General features: G+C 44.4%; 1 protein-coding gene across 2 annotated transcripts in view; it reads left to right on the top strand.

The window, feature by feature from the left end:
- The window catches only part of FOXO3 (forkhead box O3), a 251,562-nt gene that overhangs the window by 152,080 nt on the left and 72,643 nt on the right, over positions 1–26,839 (top strand). For both annotated transcript variants that reach the window (XM_085611203.1, XM_085611204.1), the window contains exon 2: positions 10,092–11,520. In XM_085611203.1, coding sequence (XP_085467329.1) covers positions 10,092–11,486 — 1,395 coding nt within the window. In that variant the 3' untranslated portion in view covers positions 11,487–11,520. The remainder of the gene's footprint in view (positions 1–10,091; positions 11,521–26,839) is intronic.

Below are 26,839 nucleotides of genomic sequence, written 5' to 3'. Positions count from 1 at the left end.
AAACATACAGCGCCAGTGCTTCCTCAAGCGGGTGTGCCCTCATTTGAATGGGGGTGTGGCCCCACGCAAATGAGGGAATCCCTTTGCCTCTGCGCCCGTGCCGTATTAAAGACACAGGCGAGATGCTCCCAGGAGGCGCACTGACAGTGCGCCCCCTGATTGCAGCCACCTGACGGGGGAAAAGGGAGGTCCCATGACATCCCCTTGCAGGTGGGTGCAGTCACTCACTGTACCCGCCTGCAAGGAGATCTCTAATCGCCTTTGAAAGCGCAGACAGTTGCTGCCTGCACTGTGAAAACACGGAGCGGTTACAAAGCAGCCGTTCTGTGTTTTCCTGTGAATGCGCTGCCCCTAGGGCAGCGCGAGTTGAGAGCTGCCCTGGGGTAGCGTGTTCTCCCTAATAAGATGCATTTTCCTTGATTGCATTGGGCATACTTTTTATAAGGTGTGCCTGGCACAATCAAGGAAAATGGGTCTTATGTGTATAAGGCCCGTGATTGGCTTTTAAGTGTGGAAGATGCTGGTGAGCTTATTGGTCATCATTCTATGCTCTATCTTGTATACTAGTGTCTTTTTTCAAAAGGTAGCCAAGTGTAACGCTATCTGCATAGAGCAGTGTGTGCAGGGCAATGCAGTAACAACTTGTTGCTGCTTTGATTCGAAGCCCTTTACAGACGGTTGATGATTTTGGACCCAAGTCCTGTGTAAATAGCTTAGCCGTAGCCGAGGCATGCTATATTGAGTACATGGACAAGAGTTATCAGACTGAGCAAGAGAGTAAGCGCTCTCCCTTATTTGGCTTCCATTTGGAAGACTCCTCTAGGGATGGCAGTGTTGGTGATAACAGAGAAATTCGATTAGAAGGGGGTTACCAGATTGTGATGTGTTTGGCTGCCAGAGAACCGCAAAATACATAAAATATTGACTACTATCTGGTTGTTTTCAGTGGTACAGAGAGGAGAGAGCATCGGCGGGGGTTAGGATGGAGATGGTGCAGAAATACATGCGAAAGTTCCCAATGAAAGGGTAGGAAATGTTAAACTAAAGACAAGTCATACGGAGTGAAAAGGCAAAAAACGACTACTTTTAGTTCATCTTTTGTAATGCAAGTTTCTGAAAAAGAAAGCAAATATATTATTTGTGCAGAAACAGTACTGTGAGATCATTGAAATGAACTGCGAACCACGGAAGTATGTGCCGCAGCAATACTTGCTGAGGCCAGAATGTCCAGAAAATACCAGAACATGGCGAAATTGGATGATTCTACTCAGTAAGATAAAATGTCACTCTACAAAGCCACAGCCATAGAAAACAAATATTCTCCGCACTTGGGGGGAAAAAACAGACCATCCTTTTAACTTCCTAGTTCCAAGCACTGATGAAAATAATCCACACCAGGGTTATCCTCAACCCATCACCCCGTTAAAGGCACAACCACTTGAGCAACACGCGAGTAGACTGCAGTCACCCCATGCAGTACAGGGTTCAAGAGCATCCAGATGTCGGACAGAACCTCAATAGCATAAACTGGTTAGGCTGAAGGTCATAAGACTTCAACTCCACACCGTGCAGAGACCAGTCAAATGTACACCTACTACTCCTCAACATTTCGGATGGCAGGCCAGAAGACCCCTCTCCTCTACGAACACATCAATCAATCAATCAGGGGGTTTGTAGAGCACGCTACTCACCCGTGAGGGTCTCAAGGTTTTGGGGGGGGGGGGGGGGGGGAGGTGTAAGGGGGCTAGGGGTTTGCAGCTCCGGATCAGTCGAAGAGCCAGATCTTGAGGCTCCCCCTGAACACATCTGCAGCAACACAGCACTGCGACCCATTCAGGCCATGGTTTATCCACAGACCTACCCTATGGAGTTGGCCGTAGGGAAGCCCACAACTGCAAACACCACTGCAGTTACGGAGGAGGCCTAACGGCTAGGGCGGTCGACCTCGAATCTTGGGAACTGGGTTCGAGTCTCGGCAATGACGCTGAACATCCTGTGATTCTGGGCAAATCACTTAATCTCCCCGTGCCTAACCAAAAAAAAAAAAAAATGAATGTTCCTCATGTAATGCAACTGGTGCTATGTAAAGCGCTCCGCTAGCCGATTCGGGTCAACTTCGCGATAAAAAAAACTGAGTTAAAAAAATAAGGTTATTGCAACTGTTGGCTATTTAAAACATAACACACACGCAGATAGCAATGTTAAAATTAGCCCTCGCAAAGTCAAGGTTATGTTAAGCTCCAGGTACCGTTTGATGTGTGCACTTTAATGAAAAATCGATGCACGGGACACTTCTGTAGTGACCAGATTTTGAAAAGCCAAAAATCGGAATAAGTCCCAAAACTAGAAGGACTACCATGTTACATCAACAAACGGGTGCAGAATGAAAGCGCTCGTCTACACAAAAACACACACAATAAAGCAGCAAGGGAATTAAAATGCAACAATTAAACCTAGTATCAAAATGTATTACATTGTTTTCGAAGAGCTGCAAACTGTCCAGCCCTAGAACACCTAAAAACGAGCCTTCCTCTGTTTTCAGTTAACCCTCTCAGAAAACTGAGACATGAGTTACATTTGTTGAAATCTGCCAGGGCGGTGGGGGTGGATTGACCCTGCAAATCCGGGACGCCTGGTCACCATTCGCTTCTGCCTCTGCGCTCGGGTTCGTGAAATGGCCCCAAATTGGTTACTGGGCGTTGTCTTCCGGCCCTTCATCTCAGAGTACCTTCCAGACACTCTTCTGTTAAGATTGCAGAGCGGGTACGCCTGGCTAAGTTTTATAACTAAGAACCAGATCAAAGCGGTTAGGGGCGGGGGAGGGTCGGCTTGATTATACAGAGGCAGACTTCTTGGGCTGTGAAGCTCCATTCCAGCCCTTACAATCTTATCTATGGAGAGGAACACGAGTCCACCGGGAGATGCTCTCTCCCTCATGTCTCATTGGTAGCGGGTAACAGTGGCGTTATGCCGCCTCCTGCTCGCAGAGAGGCACCACCCTTCAGGGCTCCCCCATACGTCTATTAATGTCTGAGACAAGAGAGAATCGGGGGGCGGTGGGCGTCGCGCCACTTTCCATCGGGGCTACCGTCATTTTGTGTTCCGGCAGCAGCTGCGTTTAATACATTCTGTGCCCGTCGGGCTGGGGCAGCAACAGCGGGGCTGACAGGACAGAAACATGCCTGCGCCACCGCTGGATGTTCACGCTGTGACGTCGCCATCGCAAATTTCTGGGTTTGATTGTGGAGTGGCTCCTTCTTAACTCTCTCTGTGATAGGCGAATTCCCCTGTGACCTCAGTGAACGGGCTGTTCTGATTGGCGACTACTTCTCAGTCAGCCTGCTTGCGAGTACACATTTTCTGAGGCTTGCCCAGTTACCGTGCTCTTCCCTTGAGCACTGTATGAAAATTATGTAGCAAACGTGTTGTAACTGTGTTTAGATTGTCTTCATGTGTTTTGGGGGGGTTGGGGGTTCAGAAAGTGCTTTTGCGCACTTTGCAATTAGGTTACTAAACCGAGATGCAGGTGCGTGATTTTTACTCTCCGTTGTACTTCAGTTCCGATAGGTTTCAAGCGCTTCTACACATCGTCAGGGGTAGTAAGCGCTATACAAATGCAATTACAATACAATGAGGCTGTTACATATATTATTTGTATACCATTTTCTCTCTCGCCTCTTCTAATAATTCCTTTACATTTTGATATATCAACTAATCTTTGCACTTGAATGCGGTACTTGTACTGTTTTTCCTTATAAAGTTTACTTTCTCTTTTTTTTTGTATTATTCCTGCTTGTATTTCATATTGTATGTTTGGCATTTTACGTTCTTATGCAGATATTTGATCATTGTTTGCTTACTATTGTTAAAAATGTAATAAAGAATTGAAATACAAAACAAAAGCCGAGCGAGTTGCAGACCGGCTGCCCTTCATCAGCCTCCTTCTCTTGAGAGGTACATCGAAGGGTTAAAAAACTCTACTACTACATGTTTTTGAAAGTGTGTAGAATTCTTGCCGGGAGCGATAAATTGAAACCACATGTTGCTTCCAGACAGCGGAGGCTCTGTACTCCGGGGCAAGCATCTGCAGCTGGTGTCTGTGTTAGTGGTCAGCCCTGCAACGTAAACAAAGCCTGAAAGAGTCTGACGGGAGGGGGCGGGGGCAGGGAGGGAGTATCATTGCTTCTGTCTGAAAGGCTGAGGAATCTGCCCGCTCAGCAAGAAGTGTGTCCCACTGGCTTGAACGTAGTATATGCCTTCATGCGATGGAACAGCTGCAAGTCACCTAGGTTCGCAGTGTTTCCAAAATATTGGAGTCTAAAAAGAGCTTGGCGCTCGATAGAGTACGAGCTATCCCCAAATTTTGGGCAGTTCATTTGCTGTGCCGTATTTGATGCTGACGTGCAAACTTTCTTACACTCCTCCTCGAAGCACTGTATGTTACCTGTAGTGATGTTTGTACAAATACTTTAAATGATGACAACACGTGGACATTGTTTAAATCTACTTGATATAAAGCAATAAAGACCTATTTAAAACGTTCTCACTTTTTTTAGACTGAACTGAGGGCATGAAACTGTATTCACAAAACATATTTTCCAGCTTTAGAAGTGACACGAAGAATAAATAAAAATAGTACATTGGTCAGAAGAAGGACAGCAATTAAGTGGAGTCAGTCTGTGCTTGGTCCATGCTCCATCCAAAAAATAGGTGGTGGTGCTCGCTGCCTGATTACAAGGTAGCAACTGAGCGTGACAAACAAGCCAACAAATGGTAAGCAATGGGCGGGACAGCAAGCCCTTTGTTGTAAACAATACACGCATGTGCTGTTGCAGGTGAGACATAAAAACGGTTTAAATCTGGAAGCTCGGTCTAGTTACAGGCAGATCTCTTCTGCCGGCTGCAGCAGAACTTTTAGTGTGTAGCAGTGTTTGCCGTTTATGGGAGGGATACTTCTAGATTTCTTTTTAAATTCCTTTAAGGTGGGAAATTAATTCCGAATATAAGCATACATTACCTCCTCGTCTGACTTCCCCTTCACAGTCCTTGCATACGTGAGCATCCGCTCCCCTGCAGACATTATCATGTAAAAAACACTCCATCTCTACCCTCTAGGCCATGCCCACATCCTGTGGCACATAACCATGGACCTCACATCTGGAAATCCTGTTTTTTTCTGTGGTAGGATCATCAAGCAGAATAGCTGGGCACATGTCTCCGGTTGTGCAGGTAAGTATTTTTAGGGGCGAAGGTCTGCTCTAGCGGCCTTACTTTATACGGGCGGAGGAAAGGCATTGTGTCCTGGTAGGTAGCGGGACCGGCGCCTGCTCCGCTTTGAGTGCGTAAAAGCATCGTAAAACTGAGCCCGCGGTCTGTGACTCTCTGGATCTGAAGGACGCTTATTTTCATGTGCTGGTGCATCAGGCCTTGTAGAGGTTTCTGAGGTTCTGTGTGGATGGCAAGCATTCCCAGTTTCAGGTATTGCCATTTGGTCTGTCTGCTTCCCCTCGGGTGTTCACAAAGGTGTTGGCTCCTTTGGTGGGTTTATTACATGCTCAGTGGATCCAGGTGTTCCCATACTTGGATGACTGGTTAATTTCTTCCTCTCTTTCCCTAAGGCTCAGTCCCAAATGCAGGATGTCTGCAGTCTTCTACAGAGGTTCGGGTGGTTGCTGAACCTGGAGAAGTCCCATTTGATTTGTCTCAGGAACTGTTGTTCATTGGAGGGGGTCATCAATACAAGGGTGAGGAAGATGTTCCTCTCCGAGCCATGGAGAAAGACTCTTTTGAGAGAGCTGAGTGCATTCTTAGCCTCTCCAGCTTCCACGGCAAGACAGTGGTTGAGAGTGCAGGGGTTGATGGCTGCTACTGTCGTGATTTTTCCTTGGGCCAGGTTGCACATGTACCCCTTGGTGAATCTCATCCTTCGCCTCTGGTGTCCGGGATGCAGGATTATGAACAGTTGATTCCGAGGGGTCTGGGTATCTCCCTGGAGTTGGCTCCGTGGTTGGATGTTGGGAATCTCATGAAGCATTCTCTATTTGTACACCAGGATGGTGTGGTTTTGACAACTGATGCCAGTGAACTGGGTTGGGAGGCTGTGATTGCACAAGCCTCGGTTCAGGGGATCTGGTTGGTCCAGGAAGCTCAGGTGTCTTCCAACTGGAGGGAATTGAAGGCGGTCCAGCTGGCCCTGGTTCATTTTCTGCATCTGGTGGTGCATCAAGAGGTTCTGTTTACAAGACAACACTGTGGTGGTGGGCTATGTGAATCATCAGGGGAGTGCGAAAGTGGCTGCTTTGAATATGTTAGCGCAACAGATTTGCCAGTGGGCAGACAGAATTTGTTGTCGCCGAGGGCAGTTCATCTCTCTGGGATGATGAACGTGGATGCCAATAGCTTGAGCAGGATGTTTCCTTCCCTTTCAGAGATGAATTTAGACAGAGGAGTGTTTGGTGTCCTTATGTTGAAATCTGGGGAGCCCGAGGTGGACCTATTTGTGACCCGAGAGAACGCCATGAAGGACAAGTTTTGCTCTCTAAGTCAGTCGAGCAGAGTTTGAAGGTGGATGCGATGTCGTTTGCTGGGGGGACGGGTTGATGTATGCTTTTCCTTCAATTGCTACGATTCAGAGGGTTTTGCTGAAGGTCAAGCGGGACAAGGCACCAATGATCCTGGTGGTGCTGGGCTGGGCCGGAGGCTGTGGTTCCCTCTGTTGTGGCAGTTGGCGGTGTTGCTGTGTTTGGAAGCTTCCCCTGGACCTGTGTCTGCTGAGCATTCCGGGTCTGTCCTGGGATTGTCTTATCCATTTACAGTTGGCGGGCTGGCTATTGAAAGGTTGAACCTTGTGTCTCTGGGTTGTTTTCCTGAGGTGGCTCTCTTTATTCAACAGTCTCTAAAGCCTTCTAAGCTGAAATCTTATGCCAGTCATTGGGTTTCATTTCAGAGCTGGTGTTCTGGGAAAGGCTAGTTGGCGTGGAATGTGGATGCAGTGAAAGTTTTGGCCTTTCTGAAAGATGGTTTTGATTTAGGCTTGGCTGTTTTCACAGTGTGTGCACAGTGGGCTACTGTGCGGGCTTTTTGGTGTTCGAATTGTGAGTATGTGGTGCCGCTTGTGGGAGAAGCTGAGTTGTTTTTTCAAAAAGCCAGTGGTTAAGTCCTTGTTTCCTAGTTGGGACTTACCATTGGCTTTGCAGGCGTATAAGCCTCTGTAGGAGGGTTTCCCTTAGGTCTCTGACCATTAAGGGGATTTTCCTGGTGGCTATTACCTCGGCCAGGCATGCTGGGGAGTTAGGCTTGTTGCTGTGTTCGGAGTCCTTTTTGAGGTGCCATCCGGTTAAGATGGTTCTCCGGCCCCATCCTGTATTTGTTCCTAAGGCGCCATCCTCTTTCCATTGTTCGGAGGAGTTGGTTTTGCCTGTACTGTGTGCTGATCCTCAGTCTGAGGAGGAGGCTCTGCTGCACCGTTTTGGATGTCAAGCGGGCCCTTGGCTTGTATCTGGCTCGTATTCGCCCTCGTTGTGATCTTTTGGCTTAGCGGGCCAGGGCCTGAAACCTCCTACGTCTACTCTAAGTCAGTGGTTGAAGTGGGCTGTCTTTGCCGTTTATGAACCATGGGGGGTGTCTGGGCCTGGGGCTGTGCAGGGTCGCTCTACCAGGGGGGTGGCTGCTTCCTGAGCTAGTTTGAAAGGGGCTTTGATGGCTGATATTTGCAGGGCCGCCACTTCGAGTCCCCCACACACCTTATGTCCTGTTTCTGCTTGGTGGTGGGGCGGGGGGCGGTTGTCTACCGGTTTTGGGGACTTTTAACCAGACTGTTGTCAATTTGGCCCTTAACTTTTTTGTTGTAAGAACGCTGAGAAATGAGCATATCCGGGATTTCATTATTTACGTCCTTAATATTGATCAGATTTCGTAAATGCCCTTTGACACCACACTCGGGTCTCCCAACTTTTGATTGTGTATGCCACTCCCTGATATATCCCGTCCTCCCCCGCGCCATTCCCAACTCCTTGAAATGAAGACGGACAGAGCAGGGCTATTGTGAGGTCTTGGCTACTGTTTACGTCAAGGATTCTGAATCACAGTTTGGGGAGCTTACGCACGCCAGAAATGTTTGTGAGGATTTGCCAGTGCTTACAAAAATCCACTGCTTTTAATGAGCGTATATTAAAGTCAAAACTTTAAAAGCATAGTCGTGCCCAGTGGTCACGGCTCACTTCCAAACCCTGTCATAATTCTCGTGAGTAAAACTGCTGTAAAGCAGCAGTTGTGTTTTGTGCCCCTGAATTTTTTACAGACCTAGACTTGCTCCTAGTGCATCAGTCTATTCCAGTGTCCTAGTTCAGCTTAAAACGTCAAATTGTTTGGAGTGCTCTATTTGCGTAGTAAAACCTTGCCTCTTTTTTTTTTTGTTTTTAAATAAAAAATTGACATGGTTTTGGATGCGCAATGAAAGAAAAAAGATGTGTGTTTTCGGCGTGAGAAGTCTTGTGTTTTTGGAAGTACTGTGACCCTTGAGTGACCCTCCGCTTGGAAGAGTCCCTTTGTTCACTAGACCTGCATTAAAGTCACAAATGTACAATTTTTGCCAGCTAGGGCAAACTGCACACATTTTTTCCACGCTAGGGGTATTCTATTCACAAGGCATTTTGAGTGAATCTTATTTATCCTAGTATAATTTGTATGTTTTTTTTTCTATGTCGACCTTTTGTGGCGAATTATTTTTTCTATAGTGCAATTACAGTTTATGTGGAAAAAAACCGAATGTTATGTAGAGAACGCATTACTTGTCGAGAAGGGGAAGGCAGTGTCAAAAGTCAGGAAGCGTTTTTCAAAGTATAATAAGGTAATACAGGAAAACGGTGCATCGGGCTTGGCCTGTCTGTCTCTCTGTTTTCCACCTCGCCCGTGGTGCTTTTGCCCTAAGGTCGCTCCTCTAGCCACATCAGAGTCAGTTATCCTCTCTTAACCCGGAAGTGTTGCATCATTTTTATGATGCGGTAAACCACGCCTCGGTTACGGTTCACTACGCAGAGTAGGTTGAAGGTCACGTCTATGGAATTCCGCCCCTCAGCGATGATTAAGGCGAAACAATAAAATTGTTAAAGTTTGATATCTTTTCTTGCATATTTATAATGCTTGGATTACTTATAAGGTTTCTTATCCTTTGCAATGATTTTTCGATTCTCTTAATAAAGCATTACTAAAAAAATAAAGCGGAATTGGACACAGAATTACTGTTTCCCCAATAATGTCTGACTTCTAATGTAGCCTTTGGGTCCTTCTTCCAATACCCAGTATGACTGCGGCTACTCACCAGAGCTACCAGAGCCCCTGGTATCCGCAGCTCTGGGAGCGGGTGGTCCGGATACTACTATAAAGGGTTAATTGAAATTGAACTCTTAGTTGGGAAAAATGAGCTTCCTCTCCTCAGCCTACTCTTCATCTTTTTAGCCAGATATGTCAGTGCAAGAGCAGCTGTTGGCAGCAGAGAGGGCAGGCAACAGGGGATGTGTAATTATGGGTTTCAGCCAGATGTCATGGAGATTAAATTAACATTGATCATAAAGTCACTAAGGGGTGGAAGGGCGAGGCTTCTTCTGGGCCGTATTTAACTATAGAGATTAAGGACCACCCAAGGGGCACATCTGTTTGGCCATCCTCCACACATCCTTCCACTTTCTTTGCACCATCTTGAGGGTGTGGTCCAGGGTTATCTGAAAGCCCAAACTGAAATACCTCTACAGACTACTGTGGTTCTTTTTGAGGTTTGAAGGAACTTGAACCTGCGGCTCTCTGTTTCCGGAACCACTGATAAAACTCCTGACAAAATAATGCATGTTCAGCTTTCTAAGATGGTTAGCATTGTGATCAATGTAAGTTGGACAAATATACGTGGCGCTTTATTAAATATGTGAAACGACCCAAGCATACTGCATTATTTTTTAGACTGGTCAAAAATAGAATATTTAATATCTGGGTACCATGGATTTGTAATTTGTTGTAGTTATGTGTATTTTGTGTCTGTCTGTTCATGCTTTCTCATAGGCGATGCATAGTTTTAAGTTTATTCTTTTGTCTTCCTACAGAACTCAATCAGGCACAACTTGTCACTGCACAGCAGGTTCATCAGAGTGCAGAATGACAGCACCGGGAAAAGCTCATGGTGGATGATCAACCCTGAAGGAGGAAAAGGTGGGAAAGCTCCCCGGAGACGCGCCGTTTCAATGGACAATAGCAACAAGTACACCAAGAGCCGGGGAAGAGCTGCAAAGAAAAAGGCAGCCAGCCAAGCGTCTCAGGAGGCTTCAGAGGACAGCCCTTCCCAGCTCTCCAAGTGGCCGGGCAGCCCCACCTCCCGCAGCAGCGATGAGTTAGAAGCATGGACAGATTTCCGCTCACGTACAAACTCTAATGCCAGTACGATAAGTGGGCGTTTGTCTCCTATACTGGCCACAACTGAGCTAGACGAGGTGCAGGATGATGACTCGCCGCTGTCCCCTATGTTATACGGCAGTCCAGGAAGCATGTCCCCCTCCAAACCTAGCACTGTTGAGCTGCCTAGGTTGACCGACATGGCAGGGACAATGAACTTGAATGATGGTCTGTCTGAGAACCTCATGGGCGACCTCTTGGACAATATCACCCTCACCTCTTCCCAGCAGTCGCCTCCAAGTGGCCTCATGCAGCGAAGCTCTAGCTTTACTTACGGCTCCAAAGCTGCTGGCCTCAGTTCCACCGCTGCTAGCTTCAACGCCACAATGTTTGGAGCATCTGCCCTGACGTCTCTGCGTCAGTCTCCCATGCAAACCATCCAAGAGAACAAGCAAGCTACCTTTTCTTCCATGAATCTTTATGGCAATCCAAACATGCAGGATATGCTAGCTACTGACTCACTTAGCCACAGCGATGTCCTGATGACACAGTCTGACCCGCTTATGTCCCAGGCCAGCACGGCCTTGTCTGCTCAAAATGCACGGAGGAACATCATGCTACGGAATGACCCAATGATGTCATTTGCTGCTCAGTCCAGCCAAGAAAACTTGATCATTCAGAACTTGCTACAACACCAGCATCCCTCACAGAATTCCTCGCTTGGTGGTAGCCGTGTCCTGTCAAATTCCTTAGGCAGCATTGGCTTGCACGATTCCGGCAGCCTAGACTCTCCGAAGCACCAGCAACAGACACCTGTCAATCCGTCTATGCAAACACTTTCCGACTCTGTCTCTGGCTCTTTGTACTCCACAAGCGTGAACCTTCCAATTCTGGGCCACGAAAAGTTCCCAACTGACCTTGACCTGGATATTTTCAGTGGGAGCTTAGAATGTGACATGGAATCCATCATCCGCAATGAACTGATGGACGCCGATGGGCTGGATTTTAACTTTGATTCCCTCATCTCAGCTCAGAATGTGGTTTCGTTGAATGTGGGAAGCTTCACGGGTGCTAAGCAAACGTCATCACAGAGTTGGGTGCCGGGCTGAAGAATCATCGGAAAGGGTCTCCTGGGCAAAGCAGGTCAGTGGCTACAATCATTTCCTTCAATTTTCTGTAAAATTGTATCTAGGGTAACAGGCCGTATGAAGGGTTTAACATGTTTTTGCGGTCATATTTTGAAATGTTTCTAATTTCATACACTGACACTTCCTTCAGAGTAAAGTATAGTAGGGTGATAGAGGAATTCTGGAAATAAGGTGCTATAAAGGATTCATTACTACTTTACAAAATGGAAATCCATTCCAGGATGTGAAGGGCTGTCATTGACACACGTTTGTATCATTCCAAATCTTTTCAGTAATAACCCAGCTTTTGTTATCATGTGGATTTTTGTCAAGGGTGAAATGCTTTAAAGAGTGCTGGTGGGAAGGCGTTACATAGAATGACTGCCTTCTACATAAATACATTTAAACCATCTTGAAGACTGGGACAGTTTGCTTCCGAAATGATTATGCTCTTAAACCAACAGAAATCCCGTTCAAACAAGACCAAACCTAGTTCCCAGTGTGCTATTACAGGATTGTGCTGCACACAGAACATCAGAAGTGTCCAATTTGCTTACCACAAACAGATTGTTGTGTACTTATCGGTTAACCAAGTTACCTGTTCTTAGCTGGGTAACTCCGCTATATAGTGTAAGGTGTAATCCTGAATTTTGGTCTAAATAAAATGTTTCCATTACCCACCAAAGCCACTGGAATTATGCAATTCGATCAACTTCCACCCCCCCCCCCCACATAATTATAGATTCACTGCATTTGCCCCACCACCCATCATCTGCTGCCTCATATGCAGATTTTAACAAACATTTTTTTGTTTCTAGATCAAAAGTTACTCAAAAAGTGGCAACTTGTTTGTGCTCAGTTGAGAGCTCTTTGCAGAGGTTAACTGGTCATCTTTCAGTTGCTCATTTCTGTATTTGGTTGTTAAACTGGTACTAAAGAGGCGTAATATTTGCTCAGACAGTAGTGTCATGTTCAAAAATGACAAAATAATGAAGTAACAATATAAAAAAAGGTGCCACATTAGGCCGAATAATGTGCCTTTTCTTGCTGCATAATTTAGGCAACCCTTTCGCATAATTTAGAGCTCCTCTGACGAATAATTCCAGTGGCCCTTGTTCTAACCTAATGAAGGGCCCATGACTGCAGAATACCATTGCCCATACATTCATGTGCAATCCGCGCATAGAATAGAACCATGGAAGACCTCACTGCATCCTAATTATAGCTGGTGACTTCATTTCCATTAAATGGGTGGAATGTAATCCACATAAGGTGAAGATCATTACTGCCGACTACCAGGCATATTTTGTCACCCCATCAAGGCAAGATCCCCAGAGCAATGAACCAACTGGGAGAGAGAAGCAAAATGATCATAGTTGAGGAAGTGACCTGGTTCATTAAATGAAAAACAAGCATTGGCAGTGCCAGTAGTTCTGGTTTTAAAAAGAATGTTGTATGGTAATGTGAAGTATTACAAGTAGATAGTGTGGAATGGATATGTATTTATGTAGAAGCGAAAAACTATAGATTTATGCTGTTGTAGGTTAAATGCCAAGTGACAGTTGCACTGTCAAGCCAGACCTAAAAATTCATGTAGGGTAATATCTGCCCTTCTTCCACCTGTGCTGCGGATAGAGCAAACACCATAAATTATCTAGTTATCTAAGACCATTTAATAGCATGTGTGAGCCCTTGAAAATGTTCAACCCCAGGCAGCTGGATAAATAAATTGATCACAGCTGTGTGGAGAACAACAAACACTTTTTTGTGGAAACACACGCATTCTGCCCAATCAAAACATGTACTCCTGGCATTGCACATGTGGGTGGAGCCAAAGCCTCTCCTGAGGTTCTTGTGTAACTATCTGGCGACGGCTGCGCTCTTCCAGCCAGACAATAAAAAGCATAGTGTGGAAAACTTGCTGCTTTCAACTTTGTTACTGGCCCGTTTGATCACATTAGGTCCCTAAAAACGGGAGAGTATAGTATGTGCATGTACAACCGTTATATCCACCACAATTGGTTTGCCTGTAGTTTTGACCCTCCACAAGAAGTATACAGCTCAAAGGAATAATGCTTTTTTTCTGGAAGGAATCGTGACCGTTGTCAACAGCAAATTTTAGTGTGGCATGTGTTCTGTATTTTCTGAAGCCTAACTTGAATTGTGTTCATAATAACTTTGCAAGTAAGACGCATGTGCACTGCACCTCATGTGTTGATTAGTTTACATAAATCTGAACTGCTTAGATTTGTTTGGTTTCTTACAATATAGGGAGGTCATAGACGAACTTAATGAAATATTAGACCTAAAGGAATTTGGATCAGACCTATTTGGAAAACATGTATATCAGTCACACGGGCGGTGTACTGTTTGTCCCCCCGAAGAACGACCTGAACATTTCCTGTTCATTTGGAAAAGGCTTACTGTAGTATTTCAGACGCATAGATGAGAATACATTTTCACACAATTCACTTCTCTTCTTAAGGCAATATCGAAACATGACATAAATGATCTCAGTGCATTCCATGCACATTGTGTGCCTTCTGTTCTTGCCCATCTTGATAGATCTTCCACGAGTGCTGCCAAAAATATCAAAATTACATTAATGCCAAATTTACAAGACCTTAGTTAAATGAGCTACATTCAGGCCCGCAACCATGGCCTGTCGGTGCCATATTTTTCTGCACTGGCAGAGGAAGATCTCCATCTTTGGGACTGTTCAGGCGGATGCCAGTGTTGGTGAGAGGAACTAAATAGTTGTGAACAGTGCGCATTCTCGACGAGTCTTCCCTGTCATTGGTTGACAGAAACCGTATCCTTATCGTGGACTTGATTCTTTAACTCAGGCAGGAGTAGTAACCCGTTTACTGGCAACAGGTCCTGCGTATCATTTTTCCTCTTTCCACTGCCCAAAGCAAATGAAAGCACCGTGGAGAATACCATTAGAGTACCTCATAGAGGTCTAAGCCCCGAAGAATGCCCCGACCTTTGCAGGCATAAAAATAGGACAGAAACATGTCAACTAGAATTTAAGCATGGATAGTCCTCTATATCCTTCTTTAACCTCGTTGTAAGGAGGTATGATATAATTATTGCCTACCACTATACAGTTGTAACTCGCGATCACCAGTTTGTGATGAGTAGCACCACTAGGTTGTCGGAGACACCACCAAATACAATCTCCAGACCTAATTTTTTTCAGTGGCTAGGAAGTTCACACCAAATGACACCTCCAAGCTGTTGGTAAGGTCACATGTTGCCATGTTCCCAGAGGAGCAGCAGACCTTATGACGGAAGCGCATGGCACCATGCGTGGATGAGGTTCCAACGTCCTGGTTTTTCCTCCTAACTGCATTGTTGGATAGTTAATCTGTTACAGGCTGTAGACAATATTTTGAGGAGGTAAATATGACAATTGGGAGGTTGTAATGTTGGGTCCTATAATTTCATCTCACTCTTTCCATTTATTTTTGCGGTGTTCCCTAGCCCCTGTAGCCTGCCCTGGAGCAGACAGTGGGGATGCAATGACAGCTTGCTGACCTGCCCCCTGTGGCCAGAAAGTGAAATCTCATGCCAGAATGAAAACTACCTTCCACCCACATATAACGTTTGTTATCGGTGTTTTGCATCACCTTCTATTAGCATATCACTAAACACTTTCTTAATCTGGCAATCTTTCTGTAGGATTCTAGGATTTTCAGTGAATGGCTGTGCCTTTGTTAGAGTTCTAGTTTCGTAATGGCTCCCATTAGCCCTTTGCTGTGCTGTGGGGGGGGCTCATGGAGTCATTTATGCTGTCCATACCGGTGTAACTGGGCAAGTTGAGTGCCATGTGAGACTGCGAGACCTGGCAGCAGCTCAAGGAAGTGCACTGAATCTGCCTTGCATCACATCCTCCACATTGGCTTCCCCTGCAGTGACAAAGTAGGGGACTAGATGTCCTCTCTCCTGAACTCCATGGCCAGAGGCATGGGCGACCTTCAGCCTCAATCCGAACGTTGAAAGAAGCAGCAGCAGGCGAGAGGTGAGGTGAAGAAAACTTCCACACGCCAGAGAGCAGGGAAGAAAGTAGACAAGTGTGAGGCTGGATCCTCTGCTGGGGGTTGGGAATCACTTCTCGGAGTGTGGTTGAGGAAGAGTGATAGCTTGGCACTCCCAGGTTTCACTAGTATAGTGAAGATTTTTCATAAGATAAATGTTGGCGCACAGGCTGAGCATAAAGTCCCATCCCGTTTGTGTGCTGAGTAGCTTTTTCTCATCTGCAGTGCCACCTGAAAAGAAGCATAAAAGAGTGATTGTACCCATTTGAGGACCTGTACGAGGAAACTTTAAGGAAGCTGGCATATTCAACTGGCAAATCACTATCCTTTCATCTGGAGAATCAGCGGAATTGCACTTTCTTTGCAGGGCCTGCACTCAAACATCACACGCCCATCATGCTAGCAAGGAATTAGACCAGTGTTTTGTTTAGCTCAAGGCTACTAGACATCACATGCACTGTCTGTTGTGAGACACATTGTGGCTTATGAAGAACATGTGTGGGCTTGGAGCCCACCACTGCTTACCATTGGTTGGCTTTCCAGTCACTCATTTTCCGGCTTCTTATTCTTGTCCCAGCCTGTGTTCATCCCTGCCATCGAACAGTGCCTCTTTAAATTCTCTTTTGATTGGGTGATATCTCTGCTTCCACTGCTTGCTTTTCAAGCTCAATTGTTTTTGTTGTTAAGCACTCCATGATGAAGCATGTGTTTCGAGCTGTATCCCTTGGTTACTCCTCTGCCTCTGTACTCCATATTGCTCTTTCACCCATGTGTTTCTGTCTGCCCCCTAGCTGTTGCGCTCACCTGTGTTCTTCACCCCATTGCTTCCTCATGTCCTATGTGTTGGTTCCCTCCACCCACACACACACTCCTCCTCTCTTTCCCCATTGTTGCTTACCCCACCTATGTCCTCTGTGTTACCTTCTACCAACCCATGCTATTTTCACCCCCCACTTCCACCCACCCTTATGTTGCTTCGGCGTTGCCAGTTGCTTCCACATTCCCTCCGCCCTACCCATGTTTCTTTGCATCCCCCCTCTGCTTAACCCTTTGGTGCTTCTGTGTCGGTATGGCACCACCTTGTGTTCCCTGTGTTGCTTTCTAGTCTCGGGTTGCTTCAAACCCCCTTTGCTTCCATTCACGCTGTGCACCTAAAAAAAACCCACAGTTTTGCGTTTTATTTTCTTTGTAGTTACCAATACAACTCAGGTCGTTACGTAAAGAGAAGAAAAACGCACTTGCATCATTGTGTGTAGTGCATGCACCTACAGTATGACACAAGTGGCCACTTCATACACTTTTTTTGTTGTTAAAACTTTAGCAATGCTGCGCAGGATCAGGGATGTGGTGCATTGTGGCTAAAAACCTATTGACAAAGCCAAGAGGTTCCACAGGTGAAACTGATTGGCCTTGCCAGTGCTTGTTTCCCTTGCTGCCATTGATGCTAGAACCAGCCTACAACCATGTCTCTTGGTATCGCACCTGATACAACTACCCACATGCTTGATATCAACCATCTAGAAGGCCCTGGGCCACTCCATAACTAGGACGATTGAGGCAAAATAGGGACCGGCATTTGACCTGTCAGATGCACACATCAGTCTGTGCCGCTGTGAAAGAAACCTTGGACAGTCAAGACTGTAGAGGTTGGTTTTGACCTTGGCCATAACATTCTCCAGACATTGGTAGCGACCCATTTCAAGAGGTGTTTTCTGATGCCACAGAGCAATAGTTTATACTTCTCCCAGGTCCTGTTCTGGGAAAAAAAACACAAAATGGAGATTTATTTCAATTCCAAGTGGGAAAAAAACATGCATTAAAAAACATAATTTTAGGGAGTATGGCATAAAAAATGTCCCCGTCTTGTACTCTTCCTTTTTGCTTGACTCAGTGCATAAATTCAGTTACAAAACATCCCTTCAGTCCACCCGACACCAGAACTCTAGTATCTTGTAGGCCACATTATAAACCTACACTCAACCAGTCAAACACGAGAGGCATAGCCTACTTCTTGTACACCGAGAAGCACTGCAGAGCTCTTTTAAGGTTATGGGGCTCCTTATGAATGCTATGACGGTACAACACACTGTGATTTTTGCTCTCTTACTGTAATCTGACGATGCTGCTGCTCCTTTTAGTTGGCTTGCTGGTGCTTCGTGGCTAAAAAGTGGCTTTAAATGTAATGCCAACCTCATTTTGAATGCCACGGCATTTTTCTATTTAGCATTTGTGAATGTGCCGCATTTATAAGCTTTGGGGGCAGTGCCTAACCTCCTCCACCAGTATAGCAAGCCACAATCTTGATATGATCCGAAGTTGCAACATCCCACTCACCCAATGATTGTGTCACTCCAGAGGCTTGACAAAACCGCTAGTTACAAGAAACCCAGTTATTTTAGGCGATACAAACTCCGCAGTGGGAGAATGCCAGGATCCCTATGTGGTCTTCATTTCAGCTATTTGAGGTAATGGAAATCTTGCAATTTCCCTACAAGTGTGGTCCATCTCGATGTCTTTTTTCACATACTAGTAGAATCTGGCCACTCTTGTGCTTTACTCTTATTAACAACAATCCTAGCTGGATTAGCTTTTCTTCAGTAGGTAACAGCCAGGCCCTTAAGTAATTCGAGTGAGTTTACAGATTTAGCAATATGTACATTAAAGTTCAGGAGAAAGATAAAAGCTTCAGTGAGATCAGGCTCGATTGCAGAAGGTGGGCAGAGAACATTACTAATGGGCCATACACATAACTGAACAAGTGACAATGAACACCAGGATTGGGGAATTTTCCCAGAAACGAAAGGAACTTTTTTGTTGAGATACAAAATTGAAAGCTCTCTTCGTGGTTAATGCTGTGTGGTAGCCATACTGTCCAGAAGTTACCAAACTTAATGCTTTGTGTTATATTTAGAGAAGATAAGCCTCAACCCCATGGACTGAAGGACTCACTAAACGACTCCAGCAAAAACTCGCCTGAATAAAAGTCATTTCAATAACTCTGGAAGATTTAATAAGTAGTCATGCAAACATTTTATCATCTCCCAGTAATTACAGCACATCAGTGAAGACCACATTGGTCCTCAGAACCTGTTGTGTTATACACATGCTTTGCCACTGCTATGTTCCCAATAAGTTCTGTAAAACTCAAAGGCCCTTCTGCAATACCAGTATGCACAGGTGACATAATGATGTTGTCGCTTAATGCATCCAGTGCTTGATATGTGAGGTGACCCAAGCAGCATATTGTGCAGTGACAGTCATGAAGTGGTGCCTTTAATTTGGGGTAGCGTTATAGTAAAGTCACTTTAGAGACTCTGGAGAGTGTGTTCCAGACTGTGGAATACTTCAATGCCTGCAATGGCATAAGCGAATCAGAGGGAAGGGGTCTGGTGCTCAGTGTCAAGATTACGAGAGAATGGATGAAATGTACCTCTTGATTCACTTGGAAAACAGATTTTTTTTGCGACAAGATTGAAGAAATGATGTGTTTGAATTAGCAACATATGTTTCGAAAAATAAGTCTATCTTACAGACGCTAAGACTGCTTGACAATTTGCTCATCTGACAGGGGTAGGTTAGTACAAATGAAAATAGTAACTCGTCGACACCGGTAAAAAGCTGATTTGGACAGCAGAGCCAAAACAATGTACACATCACACAGTGGCAGGAATAGGAGGCAGAGGAAAATGCGTGTAAATAGTAATCAATATGTTGTCAGCTTTGTGGGGAAAAAAATCTTTGAATCGTCTTATAAAAACTGCAGTGTCAAAATCAGTAATTCTCACCAGGCTAATGAATCCTGAGCTGCTGGATTTGTCAGTGTGTGTCTGTAAAGTATTGTTTAAAAAATGAAATAAGCAAAAAACTGGAGGAAAATCAAACACATCTTATGGCATCTCAAACCTGTATTTTGAATTACATTTATTTAATATTTATAAATGGCATGGTTTATGTTTCAAATACCTTTCACTTAGGAAACTCTAAACAAAATATAAAAAGATTATGAAAGTGTCCAGTGGCGGCCCGTGCAGGTAAGGGCGGTAGGCCGGGTGCGGCGCAGGGTGATTGGAAGAGACAAACAGCGGAATTACGAAAATAAAATAAATAAAACTACTTACATTGTGCTCTAGCACAAGGTAAGTGGTTTTTATTCATTTATTTATTTTATTGTTGCTATTCTGTCGTTTGTCACTTCCACTGTGCTTACCTGCACGGGCTGCGACTGGAAGTGTCAGAATATAAAGCGAACACTTGCCAAAGCCTAATTTACTTGCAATAGGATTCAACCATTTGGTCCCCCGCAGTAGCATATGAAGCAGATTTAAATGCTTCCAGGAGAACTGTCATGTTAAGTACTCCTTCTAGCACAGACTCCAGCTGAGTGAGTGCAGCAGATGACTCTTCCCCCAGCACCTTAAAAGCCTTTGAGAACCAAACCATGTGCGTTCATGCAAACTGTGCAGTGCAGGAGATAAAACAACCCTTAAAGTCTTTTCAGCAGTACCCCAGCAACAATTTCCCTGTTGCTGTGCTTTTACAGACCTCTGAGGAGGGGTGTCAAGTAACAAACCGACAGTTGGGGTTTTGAGAGGGAATGCAGCGCATGCAGGACAAAGATGGGAAAAAAACATGCACTCTGATGGGAGTGCTGAATGAACAAGAAAAAAAATAGTTCCTCAAATGTGAGCCGTGGAAGGATACAACTCAGCCAGTCAAAATAATCCTAAAGGGGATATGCTCCAGAGAAGGAACAAGCACAAGAGTAAGTCAAGTCATTAAATGACAAAGCCAACCATTGGTACGCAATATGTGGGCTGTAAGTTCATAATAGGTCTTTCGCAACCAGGCAACTTGCACGGTATGTCAGGTGAGACCTTTAAATCCCTGCCACTCCTGTACTTTGATCTGGTGCAGACCACCCAAGCTGCCTTTATCACTGCAATGCAATCAGTGGTTTTGTCCAGGGCGTGTAAGCTCCAACTTCAAGCTTTAGAGTGACTATTCAGTGTAGAGGGAAGGACAGTTAACTTTACCCAGTCTAACACTCACCATCAAGCCATCAAGAAGCATTCCAGAAAGTTCCTGTCTGATGTCTGCTTAGGATTTGACATACATTGTGACCTCATTCACCCTATGGACACTGCTAAATGCCAACATTTTTATGACATTTGTTAAACACGCACATTTTGGGAACAAATGTAATACCCACCACATTTCAGTTTGTTTGTTGTCTAATATCTAGTATACTGAAAAAGAAAGAATGCATTGCTTAACAAGATAATTTAACTCTTTATTGTTGGGTGTCGTGAGACTGACACTTTGGTTATATAAACCATCTCTATAATTACCATTCCTCCTTGCTAGAATTTCTGTCCTGTTACAAAGGCTAGCTTTAGTAAGAGTAGATTTTAAAGTATACCTATTGAAGAAAACTATTAACAATATGTTTAGCCTCTATAACAGTTTTATGTTCTGATTCTTAAGTGAGTGTGTGATTGTATTTTTTGAATGATCAAAATGAGTATATTATGATCCAACGGTTCTTTCTTTAAAAAATCAATCTCTGATTACAAGCCTGTTTGCTGTCATTAAATACAAAATCTTCTAGATTCTAGTTTTCTTTAAGTACAGTTACACCCGGACAGTGTAAGATGTCCTAATGCAAAATTGTCATTGATGTATGTTTTACAAATGGACAGAGACAATGCCTCATAGAGTATAGTGCAGCGTTCTACATTCTAAGTAAAATACAATGTACTTGGAAAGCAACAAAGCCACAGAACAACAATTCTTAGGACTACTATATTTCACTTGATTAGCTACAGATTTAATTGTGCAGCCTGAGAAGGTAATCCATGTTTAGCATTGAAGCCTCCAGAGAAGTACTTTTTCAAATCCACAGCTGATTTATTTGTAAACCTTCATCAATGTGAGGGCTTCATTCACAGGCATAGAAGCATCCAGGGCGTGTTGTCCTAGGCGAGTTCTTTAATAACAGAAGGACACAGCAAAATACCAGAAGCAAAAGCCAAAATACACACACAAAAAAATGATAAATAAGAGTAATGCACTCAACAAGTGTTGCGTAAAGAGTCAACAGTTCTAGGACTTTTCCTTACTGGAGATGCTGCTGCTCTATACAATGAGGTGCTTTATCCGAAGCATGTAGCTTTTTGGGCCCAGTCCATCGCAGTGCTTTAACATGGTACACCTTTTAGCCCTGCTCACTGGTGAAGATGGAAGCCTTTTTGTAGTATTCCACTAATTTATTCATGCCACTGACCAATTTAACAGGCACTGTCCACAAACTGCACCGTGAAATGCTTGTTCGTCCCCATCACTTTTAAAGATCCTGGGGGGGCAGAATCACTATCTTGTATGAGGAAGTCTCCCTCTATTCCCCGCAAATTTAGCGCTCATCCTGCTTGATGCCTTGCAACATTCCACAATACCATGGTTTTCGTGCAAACCATCCGGCAGTAAATGATGCAGTCTAACTTCTCCGAGGCACATATGTATTAGAAAATGCTGGACCATCACTTTAAACGACTACATGGTTTTTGGAAATAACACCTATTTGTCAAAAAATGTTACACTCCCACCACTCAGGATCTTTTCTGATTTTCAAATACTTAAATGGATTCTCTTTTTTCAATAGTGGCAAACCTAAGCAATTTAGAGACTTAAATGTGTGTGTGTGTGTGTGTGTGTGTATATATATATATATATATATGTGTGTGTGTGTATATATGTGTGTGTATATATATATATATGTGTGTGTGTGTGGCAAGAGGTGTGGCACCGCTGCCAGGGCAACTGACGCTGGAATCTGAGGTTCGCAGTTCGATCCCCGGCGGCAGGTCAGCCCAGCACCATGTGACTCTGGGCAATAGCTTGCTTAATCTTCCCGACGACCCCCAGCGCCGGGATGCCTTCGGGTAGCTGTTCGCGCTTTACAAATACTGGATTTACATTTATATATATATGTATGTGCATATATATGTATGTGCATATATATGTATGTGTATAAATCCTTCTCCACTTGTCGCAGAAAAAAGCTCGAACACACTTGCACGATGCAAATAAAGTTTAATGGCTCCAAACGACGCGTTTCAGCTTTCGCCTTGTTCACGCTCCTAGCAAGCAGTTATCTTTACAGCATTTTAAACAGTGCTAATAAAGATGGAAAGAGGACTAATCCAAACCATGGTATATGCACCAATCGATTACTATGGCAGCCACCTTGACACAATACAATAATCATCTTGTCACAAACATCAATGCATAATGCAATATAAATGATGTAAAAATTATCTGAAATAAAGTGCAAAACTGATTTCAAGAATAACCAGCAATTCATCAAAATTTGTAAAATACACCAATTCTGATATGAACACCTCACAGCCAATTCGTGGATTAGGACGTTCCTCGTTACAAATGACAAATGCGCTTGCATAATATGTACTACATATTGCGATACAGTCACAAAACAGTTAAATTTACTGATAAAAAGCGGCATTGATTTGCAAATGACCTAATATTGCCCCAGTGGGCTTACGTTGCAGTCTTATCTTATCAAGTCCATAGTAGAGTCTTATTGTCATTTGGTTAACTCTCTCCATGATTTACACCAGTAATCCTGCCCCATGTGGGCGAAACTAAGAAAAAGGCTGGTAATTGTTGATCATAGTGTCAATCAGGTGGCTGCCAGAAAATGTAAGGAAACAGTGCTCTCCCCTACAAAAAATAAAATGTAAAATACAATAAAAGAGGAGACCAGCAACGGACAATACAGCATTAATGTTGCACAAAATGTTCAATTCTGCAAGTGGACAGCCAATTCTTCACTTGATTTCCAGCTATTCGGCATCATGGTTTCAAAATCAGTGATATATCTTAACTCAAGTTTACGTAGTGAGAGTTCTCGATTCCCACCCCTCACACTATTGAACACTGCATCAAACACCACCATTCTAAGTAGTTTTTCATCTTGAAAATGGTGGTCATGAAAGTGGCGTGCTAGCGGGTACTGTCTATTGTTGTGCCGTATAGCACGTACATGTTCAAGCACTCTTTTGTTGGCACGATGGATAGTGCTACCTATATACCACTTATTGCAAGGGCAAACAAGAGCATATACGCAGTACATGGTATTGCAGGTTAGTGTTTTTTTTATCACAAAATCTCTGTTAGAGCTAACAATTTCAAGTTTAGTGCAATCTGTACTATTGCCGCAAGCTTTACATTTTTTTGCAGCAACGAAAACCCGGGCGACCAGCACCTACCACCCTGATACTGCTGGTAACTAAGTTGCAGCTTAGTTCATCATGCAATGAGCGACTTTTTTTTTTAAGGTTATCTGAGGATAGATTTTAAAACTTTTCTTTAAACTATCATCTGTTAGAAGAACATGCCAGTGTTTGCTTAATATGTGATGCACATCCTGTGCCTGACCCGAGAACGTAGTAATAAATCTCAAAGAGTCAGACTCAGCATCTCGTCTTACTGGATGTAATAACTCGTTCCAGGTAACCTCTTCAACTCTTCTACTTGCTTGCGCTATGGCTTTATGACTGTACCCCCCTCTCACTAAAGCGCTGACAGATGATCTCTTTTTCTGCTTTGTAGTTCGCTTCAGTGCTGCAGTTGCGTTTCACTTGCACCAGTTCGCCATAGGGGATACTGTACACTAGATTGCGAGGATGGAAACTGGATTCGCTCAAGATACTCTTCCCTGCCGTTTTTTTGCGGAACAGTTTGGTTTGTAATATTCGATCTTCTACTTCCACGAGCACATCCAGAAACTCAATTGTAGTCTTACTAATATGCTCAGTAAAGATAAGATTGTGAGTGTTATCATTGAGCTTTCTGACAATCCTACTGGCTGATTCTTCATCTCCACTCCAAATGAAAATAATGTTGTCAATTTACCGCAGCCACAGGACAACACAGCTCTCAAATTCTTCCAGGTCCAAGGCCACCTGCTCCTCCCACCAGCCCATGAATACATTTGCATAGCTGGGGGTGAAGCAGGTGCCCATAGCTGTGCCGTGTTACTGCCTGTGGTTGACAGCATCAAAAATAAAAAAAATATTTTAGTTAAACAAAATTCAATCCTATTCAAAATCATTTAGGAATGAAAAAAATAAAGAAATAGAACGTGTCTTGAGAAAGTGTCTAATGGCCTACAATCTTAGCTGATGTTCAATGCTAGTATATAAACTGCTTACGACTAAGGTGACCAACGTATAATGATCTTCCCAGTGAATGCCATCAATGACAATCAGAAAATGAGTAGTGTCTCTAAGATAGGCAGGTAACCCAACCACAAACTGTCTCAAATAGTGGTCAATAACTCTCGAAGTATTTTCCAGCAATGATTCCATAGAAGAGACTGTTGGTCTCCCCAGGGGATTTGCTGGGTCCTTATGAAGCTTGGGCAGTAGGTACAAAATAGGAATTTTAGGATGTGGGCATTTCAAGTAATTGTATTTTTTCCACTCCAATAGTCCTATTTCTCTCCACTCAACTAGCATCTCACATTTTAAAGCAACATCTTCTGCAAAATGCTGATATATTAATGATCGTTTAGCAGCAAGTCGTGCCTGGCATTCTACCAGATCTAATTTATGTTTAATTTTGTATGTCATTTCTTTCTCTACCTCCGCTAAAGCGGCTAGGCTACTATCCAATTCATCTTTAACTTTTTTTCTTTTTTGTGCCGCAAAGCTTAATGTTTCACCGCGGATCCTGGCTTTGAACGCATCCCAAACCATAGGCAAGGAAGCAGATTCCTTATTGACAGAAAAAAAAACATTTTAATCCACTCTTCAAGGTGTATACAATAATCTTGATCCAGAAGAAGTTTCCTATCAAAGGACCAGTTGCAAGATGGCGGCCGATAAGTCGGCCGAGTGAGTCGACCTTCTCTCCCTCTGCTGATGCAGTGATCAGCCAAGGAAGACCTGCGGAGCCCGAGGGAGGGGAGTCAGGAGTGAGAGCGCGAGTGCGAATGCAAATGCGCTGGAGAGTCTTCTCGCTGGGAGGCTGAAGGGATTATGGAGGCTTACCTCTTCATTTTCTTGTCGGCGGACTGCCGTGGTGCACTTCCATCTGGCCGATGATGATGGTGGCGAAGGCTGCCTCTCGAGGTCAACGGGGGAAAGGCGGTACAGTGTCGGCCGGGCTCCCTCCTAAAACCAGGAATGCTTCTGTTGTGGCGGCACTAAAGACGGCGACGAAACAAAGTATTAAGAGCACTAGCCCGGTAAGCCCTGTAAGCCGAAAAGATTTACCAGCCCAGACCACGCCATCCCAGGATACAGACGCCAGCTTATTATCGCACGGAGGCTCAGCAAAAGTGAAGACAAACACGCATAGCATTTCGGCGATGGTACCGGCAATTTCCTCGCGGGTCTCTCGGAAGTGGCACCACCTCGTGTCCGAGGCTGTATCTGCCGTGGGAGGCAACGGGGGAAGCAGCGAGCTAGGGACTGGGGTTGAAGGCATTGCCGGTGAGTCTATAATTCCTTATTTGCCCCAGTCATTATCTGGCGCCGACAGTGTTGGGGGACTCTATAGTCCGCAAGACGCGCCGGGTTTAGGATCGGAGCTTTCCAGTGTAGAATCTGCTCCGGCAAAACCCAGCGACAACTTGCTAAAACATTGTACTCTGGGACTTGTAGGCAAAACAGGTGAATGTACGCAGCCATGTGAACCTTCGTTTATACCAGGCTTACCCCGGCAGGAGCTGATGCCTATAATGGACACGAGAATGGAGAACCTTAATACGGGCTATAGCTCTAATAAGGCGGCTGGTAGCCTACATGAAAATCAAGAGGCTCTTAGTAATTTTGACATTCCTGATAAAATATCGAATACGATGATTTTTTCTCTCTATCTGATCATTCCTCGGTAGAAAGCTTAGCTAAGGAATGGGCGGAGTACTTAAACCAAGACGAAGATAAAGGGAGTTAAGACAAATCGGGCTCCGTTGCAATCGAAGGACAGGTGGAGCATAACAAGAGTACTCTCGTGGCAAACAAGCATCCGGGATCTGTTGTTTCATTGACATGGGACTATCAGCATTCCCCTAACATAGACACTACTCTCTCTAATGTGGCTAATGTGGCCGAGATTACTTCTGTTGGAAATGTTGGTAATGAACTAAAATCGGGGGATATTACACTCTCTACTATCTATGATCTTATAATGGCCCATAGAGCCGAAACCCAGGCAGAGAGCAACCGCGCCAAGGGTGCCTGTAAGCGGTTACAGAATGCAATACGAAGGATT

The sequence above is a fragment of the Triturus cristatus genome, chromosome 6, assembly GCF_964204655.1.
Source record: "Triturus cristatus chromosome 6, aTriCri1.1, whole genome shotgun sequence".
Classification (NCBI taxonomy): Eukaryota; Metazoa; Chordata; class Amphibia; order Caudata; family Salamandridae; genus Triturus; species Triturus cristatus.
This window is presented reverse-complemented; position numbering and strand designations above follow the sequence as displayed.